General features: G+C 37.5%; 2 protein-coding genes across 5 annotated transcripts; both read right to left on the bottom strand.

The window, feature by feature from the left end:
- Positions 1 to 1,566: 1,566 nt before the first annotated feature.
- Positions 1,567 to 15,595, bottom strand: LOC127242882 (uncharacterized). 4 transcript variants are annotated; one of them, XM_051262595.1, is made up of 20 exons: positions 15,403 to 15,594; positions 15,046 to 15,335; positions 14,817 to 14,934; positions 14,315 to 14,397; positions 13,712 to 13,932; positions 13,494 to 13,626; positions 12,872 to 12,954; positions 12,402 to 12,608; positions 10,669 to 11,025; positions 10,052 to 10,223; positions 9,568 to 9,762; positions 9,140 to 9,349; positions 8,609 to 8,701; positions 6,619 to 6,833; positions 5,989 to 6,516; positions 5,795 to 5,875; positions 5,310 to 5,398; positions 3,802 to 4,545; positions 3,342 to 3,492; positions 1,567 to 3,234 (listed from the first exon to the last, which is right to left on the bottom strand). In XM_051262595.1, exons 1-20 carry the CDS (start codon positions 15,566 to 15,568, stop codon positions 3,162 to 3,164), a joined length of 4,209 nt encoding a protein of 1,402 aa, XP_051118552.1. In that variant the 5' UTR covers positions 15,569 to 15,594; the 3' UTR covers positions 1,567 to 3,161. The 4 variants fall into 4 exon arrangements, with proteins under 4 accessions (XP_051118552.1, XP_051118554.1, XP_051118555.1 ...); XM_051262596.1 differs by lacking the exons at positions 1,567 to 3,234; positions 3,342 to 3,492 and having other exon boundaries at positions 3,867 to 4,051; positions 4,150 to 4,545; positions 15,403 to 15,595; XM_051262597.1 differs by lacking the exons at positions 14,817 to 14,934; positions 15,046 to 15,335; positions 15,403 to 15,594 and adding an exon at positions 14,163 to 14,227 and having other exon boundaries at positions 1,568 to 3,234; positions 14,315 to 14,387.
- Positions 15,596 to 17,233: 1,638 nt separating this feature from the next.
- Positions 17,234 to 19,218, bottom strand: LOC127243098 (autophagy-related protein 8i). The gene is made up of 5 exons (XM_051262962.1): positions 19,052 to 19,218; positions 18,884 to 18,939; positions 18,676 to 18,728; positions 17,688 to 17,806; positions 17,234 to 17,577 (listed from the first exon to the last, which is right to left on the bottom strand). The coding sequence occupies exons 1-5, from the start codon at positions 19,095 to 19,097 to the stop codon at positions 17,465 to 17,467; spliced, it is 387 nt and encodes a 128-aa protein (XP_051118919.1). The 5' UTR covers positions 19,098 to 19,218; the 3' UTR covers positions 17,234 to 17,464.
- Positions 19,219 to 22,196: the final 2,978 nt, after the last annotated feature.

The raw sequence follows: 22,196 nt of genomic DNA, 5'->3' as shown, positions 1-22,196 counted from the left end.
ACTATAAAAATAAATGATTGGCCAATTTATTTATTTATTTTATTCAAAAAAATTATATAAAATATTTTTTACATTTTTTTTATAAAATTTGTACAATTTAGGCATTTATTTAGAACCAAATATCAGCTTTGAACGACGAGAATGTTTTGTGCAAACTTTACCTTAATAAAGGGGATTTTACGCAATAAGTAAAATCCACGGTGTTTCGTACATTTTTAAAATAAAATGGAGTGTTATATAATTTATGCGAATCAAAATTGTGTTTCGTGCTTTCTTAATACTCATTTTGTTTCAATTCAAAGTATTCTTTTTATCATTTTCGTTTATGCTATTTTGAAGTGTCATTTTTTTTTTTTAAAAAAATAATCATACACTAATACAAAAATACCTTTAACTTTTATTTATAAATTACTAATATACCCACGTATATTTCCTAAATCCGAAACCCTATATAATAAAATCCAATTATCTACTATATATTTTTGCACCCCCTTAGGACATGTAAATCATAGGCACTAAGCATGTTAGTTGTCTATTTTAGGGCTTAGGGATATAGGATTATATAAATTTCACACTGATTAAATCCTATCACTAATTAGATAATATAATCAAATTCTTAAATATCTTCACGTTATATAATAGAATCACGTACACAAAATATTTTAACAAAAACTATACTCCCCTTATCAACTCAAAAAATAACATTTTTACTATTTTTGTCTGTCTCACTCCAAGTATTCAATTTCTATTTAATAAAAATAATCATCTACTAATACTAAAATACTTTTAATTTTGACATAAATTACATATATATCATTATACATAGAATTACTTTATACATACTTCAACTAACTAATAAAATATTATTACTTTTTAATCTATTACAAAAACCCAAAAACCTCGTTCCCTTTAAACATGAATAAATATTAGCTGAGTTGGCTTAAATATTCTCGTGAATACTACTTCCTCCGCCGTCTTAAATATTCTCGTGAATACTACTTCCTCCGCCGTCTACTAAAAAATGAAAATATTTTTGGTGGATGGAGAAAATATTAGATAAAATTAATGAAGTATTAAATTGTTGGAATAAAATTACATGAAGTTTTAGGTTCTTTTACGATTGCACCTTCTGATCAAACTACTGACTAGAGATGGAAGTCGGCTTGGACGGCCTAGCAAGTATTCCAAATAGCTTTGCTATTGTGACATCTTGGCTCACAAACCACGCAAAGTTGTGTATTTCGGAATAACAAGTGTTTCTCACTCATCCTCAAATTACTTTAGGATAATCATATTTTAGAATTTTTTCAGTAAATTCCAAAAAACATATAAGTAATCTATTCAATCTGATTAATCTCTAATTAAGTTCAAATAATCTTATACTGGCTCATACACACCCGAGAATTGGCCAAAAATCGCACTGCTTCGGAGGTATCACAGTTTCTGATTCTAAGACTTAGAAGGCCTTGAGCTACCGGGTATGACGTGTTTGCTTCCTCCATCAAAAGACCAACAAAGTATATGGAAGAATTTCGAGAGAATCTGAACTTCTACCTCAGATCTACCGAAAAATAAATGCGTTGGAATGAAATAAATTTGAATTAACAAAAAGGATAGAAATTATAAGTTAGCAGTGAAACTTACCAATAAGAACCTAACACAAACTAGATAAAGGAAAGTAAAGGATAAGTGTTTTGTAGAGTGGATAGTGTGTGCAAAATGTGTCATACTTTACTATTTAAGGAGTTAATATTCCAACTTTCCCACCTTATCTTCTTTGATTAAGCCCATTTATGTGGAAATTTTGGTGGCGTGAGGGCTGGATGGTCATGAAGACCGGATGTCCTGAGGGTCGAATCTTCTTGAGGGTCGAGTGGCTTTGAGGACTTGAGGATCGAACTGCAGCAAAGAGTCTCCATGAGGCTGGGTTTTCTTAGGGACCGGATTGTCATAAGGGCAGAACTGTCAAAAGATCTTTGCTTCTTTGAAGGTCCTAGTTGAACATGAGATCCTCTAACCCTGCAAGTCTCTCGGTTCTTTGCACTTGTAGGTCCTGATCCTCTCCATCTTTCATTCCATCCCACGGCATGGTCTTGCCTTGTGGACTTCGGACCTCTCCGTCCTCTTCGTTCTTCATTCTATCTCTTGCCATGGCCTTGCCTCGCGGACGTCGGACCTCCCAGTCCTCTTCGTTCTTCATTCTATCTCTTGGCGAGCTCTTGCTTTGTGGGCCTTAGACCCAGATCCGACGTATATATAATTAATGATGATATGGTATTGTGGTTTCTGTGTATACATATACATTGCATTTATATTGTGTTAAAAGAAAGAACTTCCAATCTAAAATGAAGAGCTGCCTATTCAATTCGCATAAAAAAAGTGAGAAATCAATTGATGCCCTTCACCTTATAAAGTAAGAGAGCTCCGACTTAAATTTTAATGTGGAACAATATTCATCGACTCTCCTGACGAGAGTTTTACGTTTGATAGCACTCGGAGATGCATATGCATTTGCAATGTGTGCAGCAGCTGCTGCTAGAACTGGACTCATTCACTCATTCACATAATATTTTCCTTTTCGTTTGGATTATAAATACATTAATGCCTTGCCTGGCCTGGCCGCCTCCTTCCATGGCCAGGCTCCAGCTATCTTCACAATATTTGAGTATTCGAAACACAGATTGTGTTTGGCTACCAGCACCAGCACCCAGGTCCATGGTTAAATTATTGGTTGCTGCTATATGCGTATCTATTACTTACATGCATATATATGCATGTGCACTGACCACCTAGCAGCAGTGATCCTAGTAAGTAGGTACATGTTATTTTGTGTATTATCTATCTATCAGGCAAGAAATTTGTCAGTCGGTCATCCTTTGTTGTTATTATCGGGAAAATCTAACAAAACATCAGCGGAGATGAGCAGTGCTAGCTATAAGAATCAATAATAATAATAATAATAATGATATGATATGATGAGGACTGCAAAGCCTGCATAGGCCAGGCCATATCTAACAAAAAGTTGTGTTGTTGTAGAGATATTCTTGTCCACCAATGCATGCAGTGTGGCTGTGCCCGTGCCCGTGCCTGTGCCCGATCCAACCAACGGATGGGCTTGCTTCCAGTTGCACCACTGCCCTCTTCCTCCCCTCCTGTTTGAGTTAGAATGTAGAGGAAGGACGAAACTCAATCATCTGCATCCCCCTTCCGGCAACTGCTATCTCATAATGATTTCTGGAGAAAGAGAGCACTCAACTATCAGTAATGGAGAAGAGTATGGGGCTTGGGCTTGGAAGCAAACAAAGCCGCCACTGCCACTCCACAGCATTAATTCCACTCACCTGCCACATGTTTTAACATCCATTGCTTCTGGCTCTGGCACACTTACGATTATATGTGCATGCTCCATGAGTCTCCCATGATCAAGGTTCCAACACCGTAGGCGCTGATCCAGTCCGACAGAAAAAACCCAGATACCATCTGTCCATACCCCTGTCCAGTACAACCAGAAAGTGAATGAAGAAAGCAAGCATGTGGCATACTGTCATATATAAAAACACACTAAATAATCAGAAAGTGTATTTGGTACACATGATAGTAATTCAAATTAACAGCACATCTTGGACCAACACCATACATCTTCGAATAAATCATATGCCAACAAGCAGACGAGTTTGTATCGATTAGCTAGACTATAGATTTTTACGAGAAAGCAAAGTTAATTACCATAAAGAAAAAAGAGCATTTAATACAAAGAAATGAAGGATGAATAAGCAATCGAAGCATCCATATACCCATTACCTTTGACAGCAGAGCTGTGAGCTGAGGCCACCTTATCCACAGACAAAAATTGCATCTGATGGTTTTGAATTAAGCAGTGGGGATTGTTGTGATTCATACCCCCTGCCAGTGTGGTGCAATTAATTATCAGAGTCCTATTTTGAAAGAGCTCCCTTTGCTGAGGATTGCTTTCCACATCACATCTAAAACAATTAATTGCCTGATCATCACCCCCACTCACAACATGGAATAACATCCCACCAGAGTCGGACTGTTTGAGGTCAGAAACAAAGAGGCAATTGACCCCAGATTGATGAACATCATCTAAGACTGAAACAGCTTCTAATACAACCTTTTCAGATGACATACCAGCTGTTTTGCTTTCGGAAGCAGATGCAGTTTGGGGTGCTTCTTGAAGAAAAACATGACTCTTACTGGAAATAGATATCTCAGATGTTTCAACTGCATGATTTTCCATTCCAAAGTCAGGTTTCCTTCCAATAGAGACTAAACCATTGTTATCTTTTTCTCTCAAATTGAAGAAAACTGGTTTATTCCTTGCATTCGTTATGGATCGCCATCTTTGACCACCTTGGCTTCCTCTACCAGTCTTTGGTCGTGTTTGGACTTTCATGCAGTTTTCCATTTCTAGTTTGGATATTTGCAGCATGAAGTCTTCAACACATTCTGTTAGATCCCAGATTGCAATACTTCCATCAGTGGATCCAGCAAAAGCCATGTAAAGACTTCCAACTTGTAGCTTTCCTGAAATGAATCAGTTGGAACACTTGAAAACAATATTGCAACTTGAAAACTAGGAGAGCATGATAATATCTAGATTAGAAGTTTCCAAGTTGAAGATACAAGTCAGTAGTCTGTATGGCAAACCCATAAGACAGCATGCAACAACTAATTATGATCTTAATCAAGGTGTCAAGAACACTCAGGAAGATAGTCAATCATTCTGCATCTAGAAGTTCAAATCCCTAGAACGCAATCATTAGAGTTTTAACAGCAGCATTCCACCACTGAAAACTTGAGCTGATGTTATAACAGATTTCAGTCTAACAACGCATTTGTTTGCTCCTCTATTTTTTATAAGAAAGATTCATGTCCCAAAAGTCCTGCATCAATGATCACGTCATATTCTTCAAAAGGTTGTACCGCATTTTCAGAAAACAGGCATTCCTGTTTTACTCTAGAAAACATATTAACCAAAAAATCATAAACTGATTCATTAAATTCTAAAATTATTAACACTTCACACATCTTCATTTTCATATAATCACTGAATTACAAAATTCCCATACATGCGGTCTTGAAGCAGAAAAAGTGTAAAACTAAGAATGCATCACATATATTCCAAATAATTATTTAGAACTAGAGCTCATCAAGTGCAGGCAAATGGCATGGAGAACGATTTCAAAGAGAATTTTCAAAAGGCACAATCAGATAAAAAGATATTTGAGATTGTCAATCACCATGTCCAAACTTTATATAATCATTTCATCAGTCCATTATAGAACAACCTTTAGTTGACAGAGGCTTAGGAATGACAACATGCTGCAAAGACAATACAGGAGATGACGATAAGGAGCACAGCAAAGCAACATCAAACCTGCCATGAAATTCAGATAGGCATTAGGCAAGGACACATATATACTGTGTGTCTGTGTGTGTCAGTGCACCCAGCATTTGAATAACAGATACTACCTCTGCCTCCAATCTTTTGTTATCATTTTTAATTTGGGATGTCCAAAAACTTTTGGGACCTTTTTTTATTTACACTCAAGTATTCCTCTTTCCTTCTAAATGTAATTTATAAAATCATTCCAAAGAAAAAGTAAAAGACAAAACTGCCAAAAAAATAACTATCAGAATTATACCACCTAAAAAGCCACGCCAAAGTAAAACTAGCAAACATTTTGGGACAGAGGAAGTAGAATACTACTTTATATAGGTAAGTGATTGAACTGCTTGTAAAATAACTATCTCTTGGGCATTATACACTCACCAAAGCCGAAAAGGTAATACAAGAGCCTTTAGTGTAACTGTAGCATCAGAACAAGCGACAAGAATAAAGCAGGTGGAAACTCTGTTGATGAAAAACTGACAGATATTAATCACAACTCGATGATAGAACTAAATAAACAATTAAGAAATTGAAAAAATACGATGACCAACAATCTATTTCTACTTGAAACATACCTGGATCCAGCCTCTTTAACATGAAAAGCAGTAATATCTAGATATCTCCAGTCATGATCAAGACTATCTTCAAGGCAGATGTTTGACTCCAAATTCCTATATCCAGACAAACATGAGTTAATAGAAATAGCATCTGATGTGGATGTGCTAGGATCATTGACTGTTTCAATAAATTCCTCAGTGTCATTCTTTTTCACAGAACTAGTGCGTTTCCCAGGAACATCAGTTGAGAGCCATTGGAAGGAAAATGGTGATTTAGATGCGGAAGAACCACTCAAAGCATCCGATATTTGACTGCTCAGTTGTTTCCATGCAGTTATAACCCTTTTAGCACCAACAGATATTAATATGGAAGGATTTTCATCCTCTGCAGCTCCATTCTGTCTGTAAGGTGCATTTGGTATGTTGGCAGAATCAAGCATGAATATATGCATCCTTGATACAGAGCATATTGATCGCACAGCTGAGCCACCCACATGTTCTCCAAGGTACTGGGAAGAAGACCAGTTGTCCATGACTGGTTCATACCTGAAATATTTTGGAAAAGCAATTGCATCAAGGCATATTATTCCAGTGCAGTGGCAGGGATCTGCGCCTGATAAATGAATCAAAAATGAAGGGAAAAAAAACCTAATCAATCGCACAGATCCATCTTCAGAACCAGTTGCAATCCAGCTAGATTCAGGAACCAAATCCTGATCTTTGTATGAATTACAAACAAAAAATTTGTTAATAAAACATAATGAGTGTATCTCCCGCCCATGACTCTGCAAATGGAGATTCTGAGGATATATCTTTCGACCTGTTCCCGGCACCCAGTGCCTGTGAATATATATGACATTGTCCTGTCAGAAGTGATAGGAGGTCATTGCATCTATGATAAGCAAATACTGAATAACATAAAAATCACAATGAGATGAACACAAAAACCCAAACTAGATTATTTGCACATAAACTTTAAAATTTGCAAGATTACAACAGCAAATCTTGAAGGAGTCTGTTCGGTTTATTCCACGGCTTAGAGAAGCAATTGACAAAGAGTTAAAAATAAAATCACCGATGGATTTCTTTCTGGAGCATAACTGAAGCTGAGAGGGTCGAAACCTTGTCATTGTGCCTTGCGGAGGACGTCACACTTGCATTTTATTCGGTATTCGAGTTGCTGTAATTTTTGGAAATGGTGGTGTATAAATATTCATAGATTGTTTTACAACTCCCAGACAGCTTATCTGGGTGCTCACACTCTTAAATATATTTTTTTTCCCTTTCGTATCTATTGTGCCTAGACTTTGTTTGCATGCTTTCCCAATTAACAATTGAGTAATTCTAGATTAAATCTGTTAGATTCCATTCCCGACTTGAAGCAGGGAAATCATTCAGACTAAAATTTCCTTACACAGGTATTCATTCCCCTTTGTTGTTTGGTCAACAAGCTTCAAGAAATCTTACATGATTTCATATGCTACTAGGGCTATATCTTAAGCAATGTGGTTGGCTCCAGAATCAGGATAGCGGAAAATTAAAACAGGCAAGTCAACTTTGGCAAATCGAGGCAAATAGATATTGGATGAGAATTCAAGATCATCTTGATCATGTCCTCCTTATTTTCACCAAATTTATTAGTATCGCCAACTCCAATGATGCAAAATTGTAGGTAGTCATCCAAGTTTTCTATTGCTTATTGGTTTGGCAATTAGGGTAACTTCCTAATATCGTTGATGAGTACACTCCAGAAATGCTTTAGGATGAATTTGATGTGCCTCAGCCCCATAGAAATTTAATTTTGATATAAATAAGCAGCGACACTCCATTTCCAGATGTCCTCTTACAAATGTTTTTGCTAAGCATGGGTGGCGAGGAGCTCTCTTTCTAGCAATATTTTTTTCATTCTGTAAAGCTCATTATATTTGCATTTATAATTCTGCAAGGTACTAAGAGGCTCTATCCTTTCATCATTGTATTTTTCGTTTCAACATGATAAAATAAAACCCTTTCACTCCAAAAATATAAATAAGTAAATGTTAGAAGAATGGGAAGCTTCACCCGAGGTTTCAATAAAGATTGCAATGCTGTTCACCGATCACTTGTCCAAGAATAGCAGGTTCAAGCAGATCTTCAATTGGAAAGAATCTTTCCAGAAGCTAAACTAGAGCCTAACAGGTGCCATGTTGTATGATACTTAACTGAATTGATTCACATGATTGCATGCTTAAAGTAAAAACTAAAAAAATTCAAATCATAGTTTGGTGCACAAAAGTGCAGAAAAAGTTGGCCAAATAACTAGAAATAGACCATGGCGAATGTTTTTTTTTTTTTCTTTTTTCTTAAGACCATAGAAAATGATGGTGGTCATTGTTCATGTTGAAGATTTCAGTTCGGCTGATGGGCTTCTGTGGCAAACTTTGAAAATAGATTTCCTTATAAATTAGGCAACTGAAATATACGAGCACTATAACAATAGAAAGGTAGAGAGATATAAAGCTGATAAATAGAAAGGTAGAGAGAGATATAAAGTTGATAAATAGAAAGGTAGAGAGAGATATAAAGCTGATAAACAGAAAGGTAGATAGAGATATAACGCTGATAGCAAATAATGCACATAAAAAAAGTTGGAGCATACCTTAACAAAAGAAAAGCAACTGTTCATCTCAGGCAACACACCAAGATAATATGAATGGGGGCGCCGCCACCCACCACATGTGATTTGAAGCACCTTTAGCAAACAACCAAATGCTTACTATAAGAGTGAAAGCTTGCAGAGTTAAACTACTCAAGAAAGAACTGTTAATAGATTGGCTACAAACCATAATTGAAGGGTTAGAATAGTACACAAGTTTGGGGCAATCCTTTAAATAAACAAACATGTTTAAAACCAAGACATCAACAGAACAATCAGTTGTCAATAGTTTGGTTGTGTTCTCATTTTCCTTTTTTGACTATGCGTCTATAGTATTTTTATTCCCACCCAAAATATCACATCATACATCAATCTTTCATTTAATATATGATATATATTTCTTTTTTCTATTCAAAACATCACATAAAATACAAATTTATGTTACGTCAAACAATTATTACAATTCAAATACTATTCTAAAACACAACAAAACACAACCAACCCCACCCAATAATTTTCATCTCAAGGAAATACCTTGGTCCCTGAAATTAAATTCCATATAATGAAATTTGTAGAGGAAAAACCAACTGCATAGTTTCCAACAGCAGAATCATCAGAATGCACACCAGTGGTGTAGACAGATCGAATTGCACTTAGTTCTTTTACTTGTTTCATTCTAATAAACTCCAGATCATGCAGCTCTCTGTCATGCTTCAGGTAACATATGCATCCATCTGCTCCTGTCTGTAGGTGAGGGAGAGCTTACTAGATTAAAAAAATACAGTATTGAGCCATTACATGCAGAGAAAAGCTGCATGATACATTTCAAGATTTCAAGCCGGCAAAATATTTTAATCTATAACAGTCTACGCAACAATTAATTACACATTTTCGTTATCTTCAGGAAAAGAATGTTAAAATTCTAAAATATTTTGAAGATGAAATTCAGAATCAGGTCATACCGAGCGGATCTCAACTTGATCAGGTGACACAGAAGATATAAAAACACTGTTCACAGTTGATACTCCATGAACACCTTTGAGATAATTTAACGTGGGTGTCTTCTTCACCTCTGTGGAAAGAAAAGAACCACAGGCTAGACTTCTGGGAAGAGAAAACAGCAGAAGATTACCCCGAATGTCCCCGCACACTATTAACTGCACATTAATAAAATCTTGAGATCATATGGGGTTCTTACTATTCAAAAGACCACTTGCATTTTTACAAGCCCTTACTGTGAATCATTAGCTTAAAATGAAACTCATGAGTAAGCAGAGAAAAAGTGCACGCTAGATAGCTGCTGTTTCAAGACTGCATATAATATTCTGGAGTATTAAGAAACAAGCTCACTGCACTACTATTAAAGATTATGTTGTTGCAGGCAACGACTCTCAGTACAAGAATAAATGCAAAGAAACAGAGAAAAAATGTGATGTGCGGATATACCTCCTGATCAAGTGACGCATCCACACACATTATCCTCATTCCAAAGCACGATGTATATTCTGCCATAAAAAATAAACCAGAATTTCCTTGAGGAATTTTAGAGTCAGAAGACATCGTGCAGCATAGCTTCCACATCTTTAATCTACCACCAGGATCAGCAGTGAAGATAAATCTGCATACAGGAATTACCAGAGAAATTTAATTTTACCATTTTCACTAATTGAGAATAATGAAGAATATAGATGCACATTTATCCTATTTAGTGGGGCTTTGAGTTCCAATAATAATAATGAAAAAGCTTAGGTTAAGCTCTAATGAACCTTTCTTACGCAAAACATCATAAATGTAACTAAATTACATGAGGAGCAAATTTGTGTACATGGCAATTCAGTAAATGGATATCATGATCTTGAATTTAATTATAGAAAGATGCTTTTCTAGTAAATTCCCAAAGCATTCTATAGAAAGATGAGTGGATTACGTTCAGCATTACTGCAGCAGCTCGAGTATTGCTTACAGGAGGAATGCTTTAATTTTTTAAATATTGTTAATGGAAAAAACACTTCAGATACACATGGTTGACACCAAGTGAAGCCTGAAATGAAACTATATGTTACCTATTTTCCAATGATTTACACCAGTAACTGCCCAAGAGATGCCTCTCCTTTTCAACTGGCCAAGTGAAAGTAACTTCAACTTTCCGATCAGAGCCAGCTCCAAGAACCTGGATGATTGTCATGATACCTTTACCATCTCCAACAGCAATCCAATCTTCACATCTACCAGCACTGTCAGGGCCTTTTGACATTATGTCCACACAAATTATTGGAGCTTCCTCACTGATGCGTCCAAGTTCAGTCCACTTAACTGGCCCGACATTATACAGAGTAGCATGGTACAGGTAGCCATTGTTTGTAGCAACATAAAGAGAATCTTCACGTGCAAAATGCAGGCAACGGACATATTCACTTTTGCTGTAGGAGTGCTTAAGAGATAAGAAACTCAAATGCAAAAAAGTGGAGTGGAAGAACAACACAGTAGATATAAAACCATACATGGCATACCGATACACATAGAACTAGGGTTTATGCATACAAACTACGAACAACTTCTCAAGACATACTTTACAAACTAGAACTACAGTTTCTACATAGAAAAGAAAACTAAACATAAGATATACACAGAAAATAATTGGCTCTCAGTTAAGTGAAATCAGTTTTTTTTCTTCATCATATTTGGTTGCTACCTCATACTCTTTCAAGAATTAAACCCAAACTGTGGAGCAACCAATTTGCCCTATCCAAAAAATAAAAATTCTGCAACACAAACTTGGGTAGAATTATATGAAAAGATGCTAGAGAACTGAACTACAAACTATTTCTTGGCATACTCCCTTCAGCGACATCTATAGCCTGCACATCTGTTCAATTGTGAAACTCGAATATTACTGCCATATGGAAACTACAACAAATGGACACTTGCATGCTCCATGAAGATATTGGAACAGCCATGGCAAGGTAAAAAACTTGTTAAACTACTTTTACTGTCTAGGAAGAAACCTTCCCAATTGCACAATATACCATTATAAAATTGCGCACACACATATACATACCACGTTACTACGTATAATCTTAAGGGCATGTTAAAATAAAATATAACAGATGTAAAGAAATTCATGCCTTGACTATTCCAATGCTGATAAATATGCCGAATACACCATTGAGTATCTGAGATACTTCATTCAGCTTCACCGTAGTAACACCCAAAAAAATGATAATGAGATGAAGGTTATGCAACTTTGGTTGGGGGATTCCCTTGATAGTTTTGCCAGCGTTTAGACTGGGTACTAGAGAATTAACCAAGGCTCTTATTTCTATAAACATTTATTATTAATAAGAGCTAGAATGCAAACTGCAAACAAAATATTAAGAATTATATAGTTTTTGTTAAAATATTTTGTGTTGGGATTCTATTATATAATCTGAAGGTATTGAAGAATTTGATTATATTATCTAATTCGTGGTAGGATTTAATTATTCTGAAATTAATTATATAATCCTATATCCCTGAGCCCTAAAATAGACTACAACTAACATGTTAGGTGCCTATGATTTACATGCCCTAACTTAAGGGGGGGGGGGGGGGTGGGTTGAAAAAATATATAGTAGATAATTGGATTTTATTATATAGTTTGATAAAAGCTTTAGGAAGTTCATTGTATTTTGAAATGAATTGTAGGGCTTGGTTATATTTTAGTTAATTGTTCATCCAATATAAATATATATTGGCGGTTCTTAATCATTAGAAACACATATATAAATTTTCTTTTACAGTAATCATGTAAATATACCTGTCCATCAGTCCACCTTCCATAGAAAAATTGGGTAGGATAAGAGAAAACACTTCCTTTCTGCCACTTAAATCCTGTGATGCAATAGTTTGTTCTGATCCTTTAGAAGATGTAAACAGCTGGTGAACCTTTATTGCAGAATCAAAACCAGCAGTGACAAGAAGTGAAGACCTTGGATCATACAAACATCGCCAGACTCCCCTCCCACTGCAAAGGTGGCGATACAGAACTGTAATTTGATACAAAAACCACAGAACACTGGCTGCAATCCAGTGATAAAAGATGATGTAAAACAAATCAAATTGCGTGTCATGAATGCTCACAAAATGAGTTTCAAAACATAAGAATCCAGTCAAACACACATTACAAATGGTAGTAGTTAAGGAATGCTATATATGAGAAAACAATGGAAAGTGGAAACAACCATAAACAGGAATCCACAACAGCCACAAGCAATTTTCGTAGCTTACGTGTGCTCCTTCATCTTAGTAAGCTCTTTTCCATCATGATCCCAAACACGGCATGTACAGTCCTCACCAGCAGTGATGATTACCTGAGTAGTTTGAAAGCAATAAGCTAATAAGATGAAAATTGAAATGTGTACAATGATTCTGTAATTGTACCTCCAGTGTAAATATAAATCCAAGTGAACATGCATAAATAATTTGAGAAACCAATTAAAGTAATCATCAAATTCAACCGCTGAAAATGGAGAATAGAGAATGATTTAGGGTGTTCAAGCATCTGATTCAAATGTCAGAATGATGGATTCAAGGCAACTGGTTGGATTGCTGGAAAATCATGTGAGCTATAATTTTTACCAATAACACAACTATATTCTTTCAAGCCCGAGGAAAAATATAAGCAGCAAGACATTTGATAAAATCAAGCTGAAGAGCATTCCATGCACAGTGGGAAAAACAAGCAAATATGAGAAAAGAAATGGAATTAAGTCATTCAGACACAACCTTGTCCTCATGCATGTTAGCATAATTTTTTATCATAATATATGCATACATGTAAGATACATTCAAAATATTTATTAGAAGAAGAAACAAACAAAAAGACAAAAAGCTACTAACACAAGCTTACAGAGTCAAATATACAGCAGTCCCAAATTCTGGCACTGTGCCCAAACAAAACAGGGCCCGCAAAATAACTGATCCCACCTTGCATGGCCTTGTATGAAACTTCTCTCTCAGTAGTAACTTCCCAAATGCGAGCACTAAAACCAATCAAGATAGAGCATACAAAAGTAGTTATGGATCTTCATAAGTCAACTAACAAAAACCAATGAATAATATAACTACCTACGATCATCAGAAACAGAAACAAGCTTTGTTCCGTTAGAGAACCATGCAATGCGGAAGATTGAACCTTCATGTCCTACAAGCCTACACATAAAAGCATCTCTGTACTTGGGATGAGCAAGGGTGTTGTCGTCCCCCTCATTAGCTAGAAAGTTGCAATATTCCTCATGACCTGTGAAGATTGTAGATTGATTCTGTAAAACCACCTTCCAAACAACAATCTGCCAAAACCCAAACAGATTACCAGCCTTGTTAAGCATCAACTTTCACCTTAGAACAAAGAGTTAAAAACTTGAGTTTTGTGGCAATGTTATCTTTAAAAATATCATTAAGAATCATAGCAGTCATGCAATACATAACGTATCAGAAAAAGAACTGAATCTCAATAAAACAGATATAATGAAAATCACAGGATCACATGCAGTACAAAAGTAGTATTGGGTGGACATACAAAGAAGTGAAGTCAACTGTAGGGAACAGAACCAGTGGAAGAACTAGAATACATCAGGGGCACATCTGAATCAAGACAAATATTACACATAAATTGTGTGCAAGATGATTTGGGAAGCTGCGGGAGAAGTGAACAACAAGAATGCAAATTACCTCATTGAAGATAGTGCCAGACGCAATGATTAGAGATTTAATTTCACTTCCCAACATCTTCATGGAGTACAATAGGCACCTCTCTATTAGAAGAAGATATGTATATTATTGCAAGGCAAGATAAATGTAAACAAAATCTCATTTTATGGATAACCCAGCCAACATAATTCAAGCCTTTTTACTGGCAATAATATTGGAAGAAGAAATTACACAGAACTGGGAAAGGGGAAAAGGGAGAGAAAAAGAGAGAGATATGCAGATGCTCACAACGAAAGCAACTGAATGAATAATAGTGAAATTGAAATATATTCATTTTACTAGCAGATGATACTGTTTGATGGACTACCTAGTATTCCATTATCCTTTTTTTTTAGTATTCCATTCTACTTGCAGCTGCAGCTCTTATACATTCTCACCTCTGATTATTTCTAGGAGAGCCATTTCTAAAACATATCATATGGGTAAAGAAATGGTGTATGAAAATAAATAAATAAACAGCTACCTGCGCACGTGACCTTAGAAAACATATTATGCGTCAAAATATTCCAGAAAGACACAGAATTGTCGCTACATCCAATGGCAAGAAAACATGCATTCTCAGTTGAAGTTGCACCATCCCTCTACAATTTAAGATTTATGAAAATAAATAAATAATGATTAAAACGAAGATAAGATGAATCTTGTAAATTAACCTAAAGTTGGAGAAAGTAAATATTAAGAAGAGCTCACACCTTCAAGAAGGATACGTCCAATACCCAATGACCAAATTTCGGCAGCGAGCAAATAAGGGACAGTTTTATATCTAGAATGGGGTTCTCTCCATTGCCTGGTAGAATTTGTAGGTTGAAAAGCTTCACAGTCCTTTCGCCGAATGAAGCAAGCCGGAAACCAAGGAAACCCTGTAGTTGTTCATTAAAATTATCCAAAGCAATCCCATGAACACGAATCCCTTCAAAGACTTCAAATGATCTTATGATCTTTTCAGACAGCAAATCGTACACCAGAATCTGCGAGCCAGTTCCTGAGGCGTGAAAGTGCTATAGTTAAAATGGATGCAAAAGGCTTAAAGATGTATATGTATGGCATACCAGCTAAAAGTAATGGAAGATTGCAGAGATGAGAAGGAAGATGGAGAAAGCAAAGGGCTGATATTTCGCCCAGATACTGCCCGCGCCGGAGATACTGGCAATGTTCGGCGGCGTTCATGGTCGCTAGGCGCTGTGGGGAGTAAGATTTCAGGCTTTGTTTACCCATGTCTGATTTTAGCACTAATTAAGGGTCTTGTTAGGTTTGGATTAAATATTTAATTTTATTAATAAATATAAATCTTTATATACAAAAAAAATAAAAATGGTTAAAGTCTGATTTAAATTTTTCAACTCACCATGTATAAATAGCAAACATTATTATTACATAATATTATATATAATAAATATACGTGTTTGTTTTTTTAACTTGAGTGGTTGGCTCTGTTGGCTGGTCTACAGTGAATTCTTTTTCTTCTGGATCTACAACTAGTTCTGAATTAAATAGATGGACCTGTAGCAGAACTTCAAGCTGCATCATCAAGTAAGTAACTCAGTTTATGCTCAGATTCAAACCAGAGTGATTGCCCATCCATCATTTACTGGTTCCTCAGATCTTTTGAGGCCTCCTGGAAGCATGAGTGGCATCAATCATTCCTCCCCGCCACCTAGTTTCTCTGAATGTGGAGTACTTGAGTCATCAAACACTGATGTTCTTCCAGGTTCAACGTTTCAGTCTCGCAAGGCTTTGATTGCTGATCAAGGATATGGGAATGTTGATAATATTCAGACAGCAAACAAATCCCTGGGTGAGAAAATGCGTGTTACTCTGGCATTTGATGAAGGGAAGTTTGCTGCTTTTACAGACATTTCCGGTGCATATCGACAGGGTTCATTTGATGCCCAAATGTATCTAGCTCCCAGAGTACTACCTGATGCTCGGAAACAGGAAGAACCAACCAGTTGAAGCCTAAAATGCTAGTATGTTATACCATTCTTCCCAAGATATTGGCTGGGTTGGTGAGGCACAGAACATATTATTTAACTCCAAAAAAGACAAAGGCAAATGCAAAAGCAAAAGCAAGTTGGCTGACGATGTTCCCCAAGGTTGTAAAGGAAGCACCATCAAGCGACAGGGGTTCAGAAGATGTTGAAGTTTTGTTGAGGGGCGGAGCAGCAGCTAATAATGCAATCAGGAAAAGTAGGCAACGAAAGAAGGAAGACCTCAAAGTTTCACCGGATCCGCCCTGGTGATACATCCCATCTTTTGAAGCAGTATTGGATTTACAAAATGCTGACCCTGATCCTGGTTTGAATCAAAAGGAGGTGGCAATGCACCGAGCACCAACTGATGGGGCCAATAAACCTGGTGAGAGTTTGCCTGTTCGGGGCGTGTGGAGAAATGGTGTAGGGCAGAAGCCCTTGGGCAGTGACTGACTTCCAGGGTATAATGAATCTGTCTGGCTGGCTGGAAAACAGTAACAGGGTCAGCTGAGCTGACATTATAAAGTGAAAGCAGTACTAGTTTGATTTGATTGCATTGTTGCACCTGTTAATATTACGATTTGAAGTAAAAATATGTATAGGGTGAGTGATGTAGAGGTAATACTTTTCTTATTTTTGGTAATGATATTGGCAATGATACCTACACTCGATGCCAATGGGGAGAAATATTGCTGTGTCTTATTTTTCTTCTCATAAAGTTTTGGCATAGCCTTGATGGATATGCTTGGGCATTGTGGATTTATTTACTATTCATTCCCATACCATCCCATACCAATACCATCCATCCCATCTCATTGAAATGTTTATGTTGGTGTTAAACACCTACCAAATTCAGAGGATTCAACATTAATTATTTCCGATTTGATCCAGCATCCCATTATCATCCATCTTCGCATAAAAGATGCTCAAAAGATACAATTAACAACTAGGCATAAAAGCCAACCCATGATCATGATCATTTGGGAGCTCACAAGATACAAATAGCAATGGGCATAAGAAAGCCATGCATCTGTCAGTTATTGCATGCATAAAGAAGGAAGGCACATTACAGCAAAGGTGACGGGGGAGATCTTTTACATATGTACACACAGATGCACGCATGATTTTCCCACATATTCAGTCAGATAAAGGTGCCGCAGCAGGTGCATCCAAAGGTCTGCTCACTACTGTAGCACATGTAGAGAAACCCATCATCGTCCTTGTATGAATCATACAGCGTCTCCATCACACTCGCTGCAGTGGAATCAAGGAGAAAATGAACAAGGGAGGGAATACAAGAAAGTATAGATATACACAGCAGAAACGAGTTACAGAGAACTTGTGTATCCTTCACACATACATACATGTTTGTGGTAATGTATCGTTCACAAATACAAAGAGAGCTTTCCCAGGAGCAAGGTGGAGCCTGCCGCTGAGGATGTGGATGTAGTGGCCAACAGACATGTCCCGAGGCACCAGGAACCTGGTTGGTTCGCAGAATTGGTTAAACCATTATATATATATGCATACCGCAATAGCTTACACCTTACAAATTCTATTCCCAAATCTGGGGACCGGGCTACAATCTCATATACGTTATAAGAAGCCAGCCAACGTGACACAAACATGGCAGACATGGGTACAGAAAAAAAGGGTAATTAGTGCTCCCTAATTTCTGTATATTTTCAACCTTTTTACGATGCTGATTATCACATTTTACAAAAAGACATGTGAACTGAAAACTTAATATTGCTATCACAAAGAATTGAAAAATCTTATAGAAACCCTAATATTCGTGTAGAGCCGGACAATTAAAGAAATGCGATTGCATTTAAAAAAGCAGCAAAAAAGGCCATAGAATTACTTACCTGAACAAGCATATACAAAAGAGATTGGAGTATAAATTGCAGGGTGTATCAATGGAAAAGTAATGACACATGATGAATGGATCAAAGAGGAGAGGGCTCATATAAGACTATACAGCACTTAAATTTCCCTCTTTAGTACCTAAGAGGCATCACATTCAAATTCTTTTTTTTTTTTTAATTTAAAATGTTACATTAAGAACTTATTAGAATGTAAAATTATTTGTGCCTGAATTCTGTTTGTTTATTTGTTGTTAGTATTCACAATACAACCAACCGAACACTCAAAAGCATATCAATCACGTCCTGTAAAGAATGTTTGGTGGTGTGAATTGTAAGTTCATCCGTTCAAATACGGTTCGCCTAATGTGAATAGAGTACCGATGCCAGTCACCTCATGTGTCTTTTTGTCTATTATATGGAAGATTACCTATGGAATATCAGCATGATCGAAAGTAAAGATGTGCTGCATATATGAATAACTCACTTCTTCTTCTCCATCTCCGGAAGATCAGATTTTGCGAATTTTTCAACGACAACCTGCAATGGATATAAGAAGCTAAATAAATGTCGAAGGTACAAGCCACCATCCAGCGTAGCTTTCCTCGTTATTCAGAAGCAAAAATGAAACCGATCAATCTAGAAAGGTCATATAACAAGTGGACAGCTTGCGGTCAAATTCTGAGAGGGCTTACAGGTACTCGATCGGGATATTTGGCTATAACTTCCTGCGATTCTTGCCGCCTTTCCTCTGTAATTTTGTATCCGGTAGGTCAATGAATCATCATCATCATAGCTATCCAGCAATAAGAGAGGATTTTGAGTTAATTACTACTATTTTACACTGAAAGGAAAGAACGAACCGAATGGAAATTCTTCCTTGAAAGCCTGGCCTTTGGCTCTGCCCATCTTCAATCGGTACCTCCTCCTCCTTAGCTATCCACGGGGAAAATCGGAAGGGGGCAGCAACAAGAAATCTCACGCTGAAAGACAATAGTGATAATAAATTGTTTTGTGACCACCCGGAAAAGATTGCAGCCATCGTATTCATACCTACAGCTGGACTTTCCTTAAATTTACGTTCGATAGGTCAATGTCGAGAGCTGTCAGTTTGAAGAGTTTTATTAAAATGGTGGCGTGTCCAATCCAAACTCACCGCAATTGGGATTTGATTCCAGTTTGTATGTTGATCTCATATATGAATAAAATCGATCAAATCCAAAACCCCGATTCAAATATATAACCAAGAGATTAGACCCGGCCCAGCTCACTTCTTTTAGCCAAAAGCCCAAAGCAAGGATTCGTCTAGCCTGTATGGCAACCTGCATGGGAAGTCAGCTCATGGGCCTAATAAAAAAGTGATATGAAAAGTATTTTTTTATAGAAAGAAAGTGGAAATTGAAGAAAAAATAAGAGAAAAAAAGCCTTACTCAAACAAAAAAAAAAAAAAAAAAAAAAAAGAAGGATGAAAAGCGACATTTCGAGGCATTTGACCATATTTTTTCACTTTTTCGAACCGGTTTATCATTGCAACAGTCCATAAAATGTAAAAATATGCAAGTTACAAATATTAAAATATTTTTTATTTTTATTTTTTTATTTATTTTTTTATTTTTATTTTTTTCGTGGTAAAGACAAAAGTTATCAAAATTACCTTATATATTTTCATTTGTATAGTTATGACCATAAATAGATACTTTTTATTGGGATAAAATAAGTATATATTATATATTTGTATATAGTTATATACAGTAAATTAAAAAATAATAATATTTTATTGGTTAATAAAAGTGCGTAAATTTTTTTGACATTTTTGTGACTTTATTTATAAAATAATTATGTCAGTAATGATATGGTAATACTTTAAATAAAAGTTAAAGTATTTTGATATTAATATATAATTATTTTTACTAAAAAATAAAAATAGATACTTTTAAATAAGACACACGAATATAAGTAGAAAAAATAGTTTAAATTATAATATAGAAAATATGTTTTAATAATATTAATTCAGAATTGTATCGATTGGATGAACACACCCTATATCAAAATAAAATTCGCCTTATTAATATTAATAATGATACAAATAAAAGCTACACAACAAACATAATTTTTGGATTTGTTCACTTTGAAATTTTAGGTAGCAAACATCACCCTCTTATTTGTTTTTTGATACTTAGTATTTATATTACTTAGACCTGATAGTCTTAGTATTGTTTGGTTGGTGTTGCCTTTGGCATATTGTCTTTGGCCTTTGATACTTAGACTACCTAGGTTTGTTTGGTTTGACTTGGACTGTATAACCTATATGTAGAATTACGCATAGTTTGATCTTAAACTGTTTAGGGTTTAGGGTTTAGGGTCTAGGGTCTAGGGTTTTTTTTTTTTTGTTTAGGGTTTAGGGTTTAGGGTTTAGGGTTTTTTTTTTTTTTTTTTTATGGCTGGGCTCAAAGAGCTGCCTACGTACCCAAACGGGATCAAGCCATACGTAGTTCTGCAAAGTTCGGTACAAGTGCTGGAAAGTAAAATAGAATTATAAAGTAAAGCTAACGGAAGCGAAAGCACGGGAGGCCCGCCGCGTCAGCATGGATGAGGCCACGAGTCCTCGCAGGGATGTCCGCCGGCTCAAGGATCCGCGTGTGAGGAAGGGCAACAGAGGTGTTCGCCAGGTTGTCCGCCACTTTATTGCCCTCGCGGAAAATATGAGAGATCCTCCACTCGATGCTGCGAAGCTGTAGGCGCAGGTGGTGGAGACAAGGCTGGAGAGTCCAGTGTCCCGTCGAGGAGGAGATGAGAGAGATACGGCTGGCCGAGTCCGTCTCGATCCAGAGAGGGAGGAGGCCGCGTGCAACCGCCAGGTCCACTCCAGATCGAATCGCTTGCAGTTCGGCCAAAGTGTTTGTCGTATTCAAAAGGGGAACTTGGAAAGCCACAAGTGGGGCGCCGGTGGCATCCCGAATGACGCCCGCGGCTCCAGTGGCGCCTGGATTCCCGAGCGATGCCCCATCAGTATTGAGTTTGAACCAGCCTAGAGACGGGGCTTCCCAACGCACCATGACCGGCGGCCGAAGAACCGGAGGCGGGAGGCGAAGGCCGAGAGTAGAGGCCAAGTGCACCTCCCCAGGCCAGTGCTGACGCTGAAGGAGGCCAGCACGGCCTAACACCTACAAATGGGAGTGAATACGCCAAATAATCCGGTCAGATGAAATCTGGATACCTCGGTGTTTGGCGTCATTCCGTGCCGTCCAGAGAAACCAGAAGGCCAGAAGTGGGATATAAGTACGGATACTCCGTGCATGAGGGGAGGACAAACGCCAAGCAGAAACCATCAGGTGGTGCGCATATGTCCGCGGAAGTTGGATACGAAATAGGTCGGCGAGATGGCGCCACACGCGCTGGGCAACCGCCGACGAGAAGAACAAGTGTTGAAACGTCTCAGATTCACTGCAGCACTGGCAGCGAGAAACAATAGGAAGACCCAGCCTCCAAAGGGCCTCATCAACAGGAATCCGACGGCGAAATAAACGCCATAGGAAAACCGACATCGTAGGCGTAAGGAGTGGCGACCAGAGGCAGCAGGAAAGCCAACTCCGAGCCCCCACTCTCCGGCTCATCTCCCAGGCTGAAGTAGTAGTAAAAGTACCTGTGTCCGAAGCCTTCCATATCGGCTGATCCGCTATCAGGGGGTCAAAAGGAATCGCAGAGACCCGCTGAACAAGGGTTGCCGGAAGGTAGGCTCGGAGGCGCGTCAAATCCCACGACCCGTTTACCCACATCTCTTTCACCCGAATCGGCGGAGGGCGGTCCTGGCGATCAGTGCAGAGAGGGCGATCGCCGCACCAAGTATCATACCAGAAGAAACAGTCCCCACGCCCCAAATTCCAAATGATCTGAGTCTGTGCCTCGTCGCGAACCTGGCAGAGGCGCTTCCAAACCGGGCTGTCGTAGCTCCTGCAGGGTGCAAGTCCTGGAAAGGAATTCCGAAAATATTTCTGTTGAAGCGCGCGA

This window comes from Andrographis paniculata, unplaced genomic scaffold (genome assembly GCF_009805555.1).
Source record: "Andrographis paniculata isolate CXL003 unplaced genomic scaffold, ASM980555v1 Contig89END, whole genome shotgun sequence".
NCBI classification, from domain to species: Eukaryota; Viridiplantae; Streptophyta; class Magnoliopsida; order Lamiales; family Acanthaceae; genus Andrographis; species Andrographis paniculata.
The sequence above is the reverse complement of the archived record's forward strand: the minus strand, read 5'-3'. Positions and strand labels throughout refer to the sequence as shown.

Excerpts from the sequence above, each read along its gene's own strand:
- LOC127243098 (XM_051262962.1), bottom strand. The coding sequence starts at position 19,097 with ATGGGCAGAGCCAAAGGCCAGGCTTTCAAGGAAGAATTTCCATTCG. Across the intron at positions 18,940-19,051 it reads CAAGGAAGAATTTCCATTCG|AGGAAAGGCGGCAAGAATCG; the intron begins GTTCGTTCTTTC and ends ACAAAATTACAG. Across the intron at positions 17,578-17,687 it reads CGATACATTACCACAAACAT|CGAGTGTGATGGAGACGCTG; the intron begins GTATGTATGTGT and ends ATTCCACTGCAG.
- LOC127242882 (XM_051262595.1), bottom strand. The coding sequence starts at position 15,568 with ATGGGTAAACAAAGCCTGAAATCTTACTCCCCACAGCGCCTAGCGACC. Across the intron at positions 6,517-6,618 it reads GGATCTGTGCGATTGATTAG|GTATGAACCAGTCATGGACA; the intron begins GTTTTTTTTCCC and ends AAAATATTTCAG. Across the intron at positions 3,493-3,801 it reads TCACAGCTCTGCTGTCAAAG|GGGTATGGACAGATGGTATC; the intron begins GTAATGGGTATA and ends TGTACTGGACAG.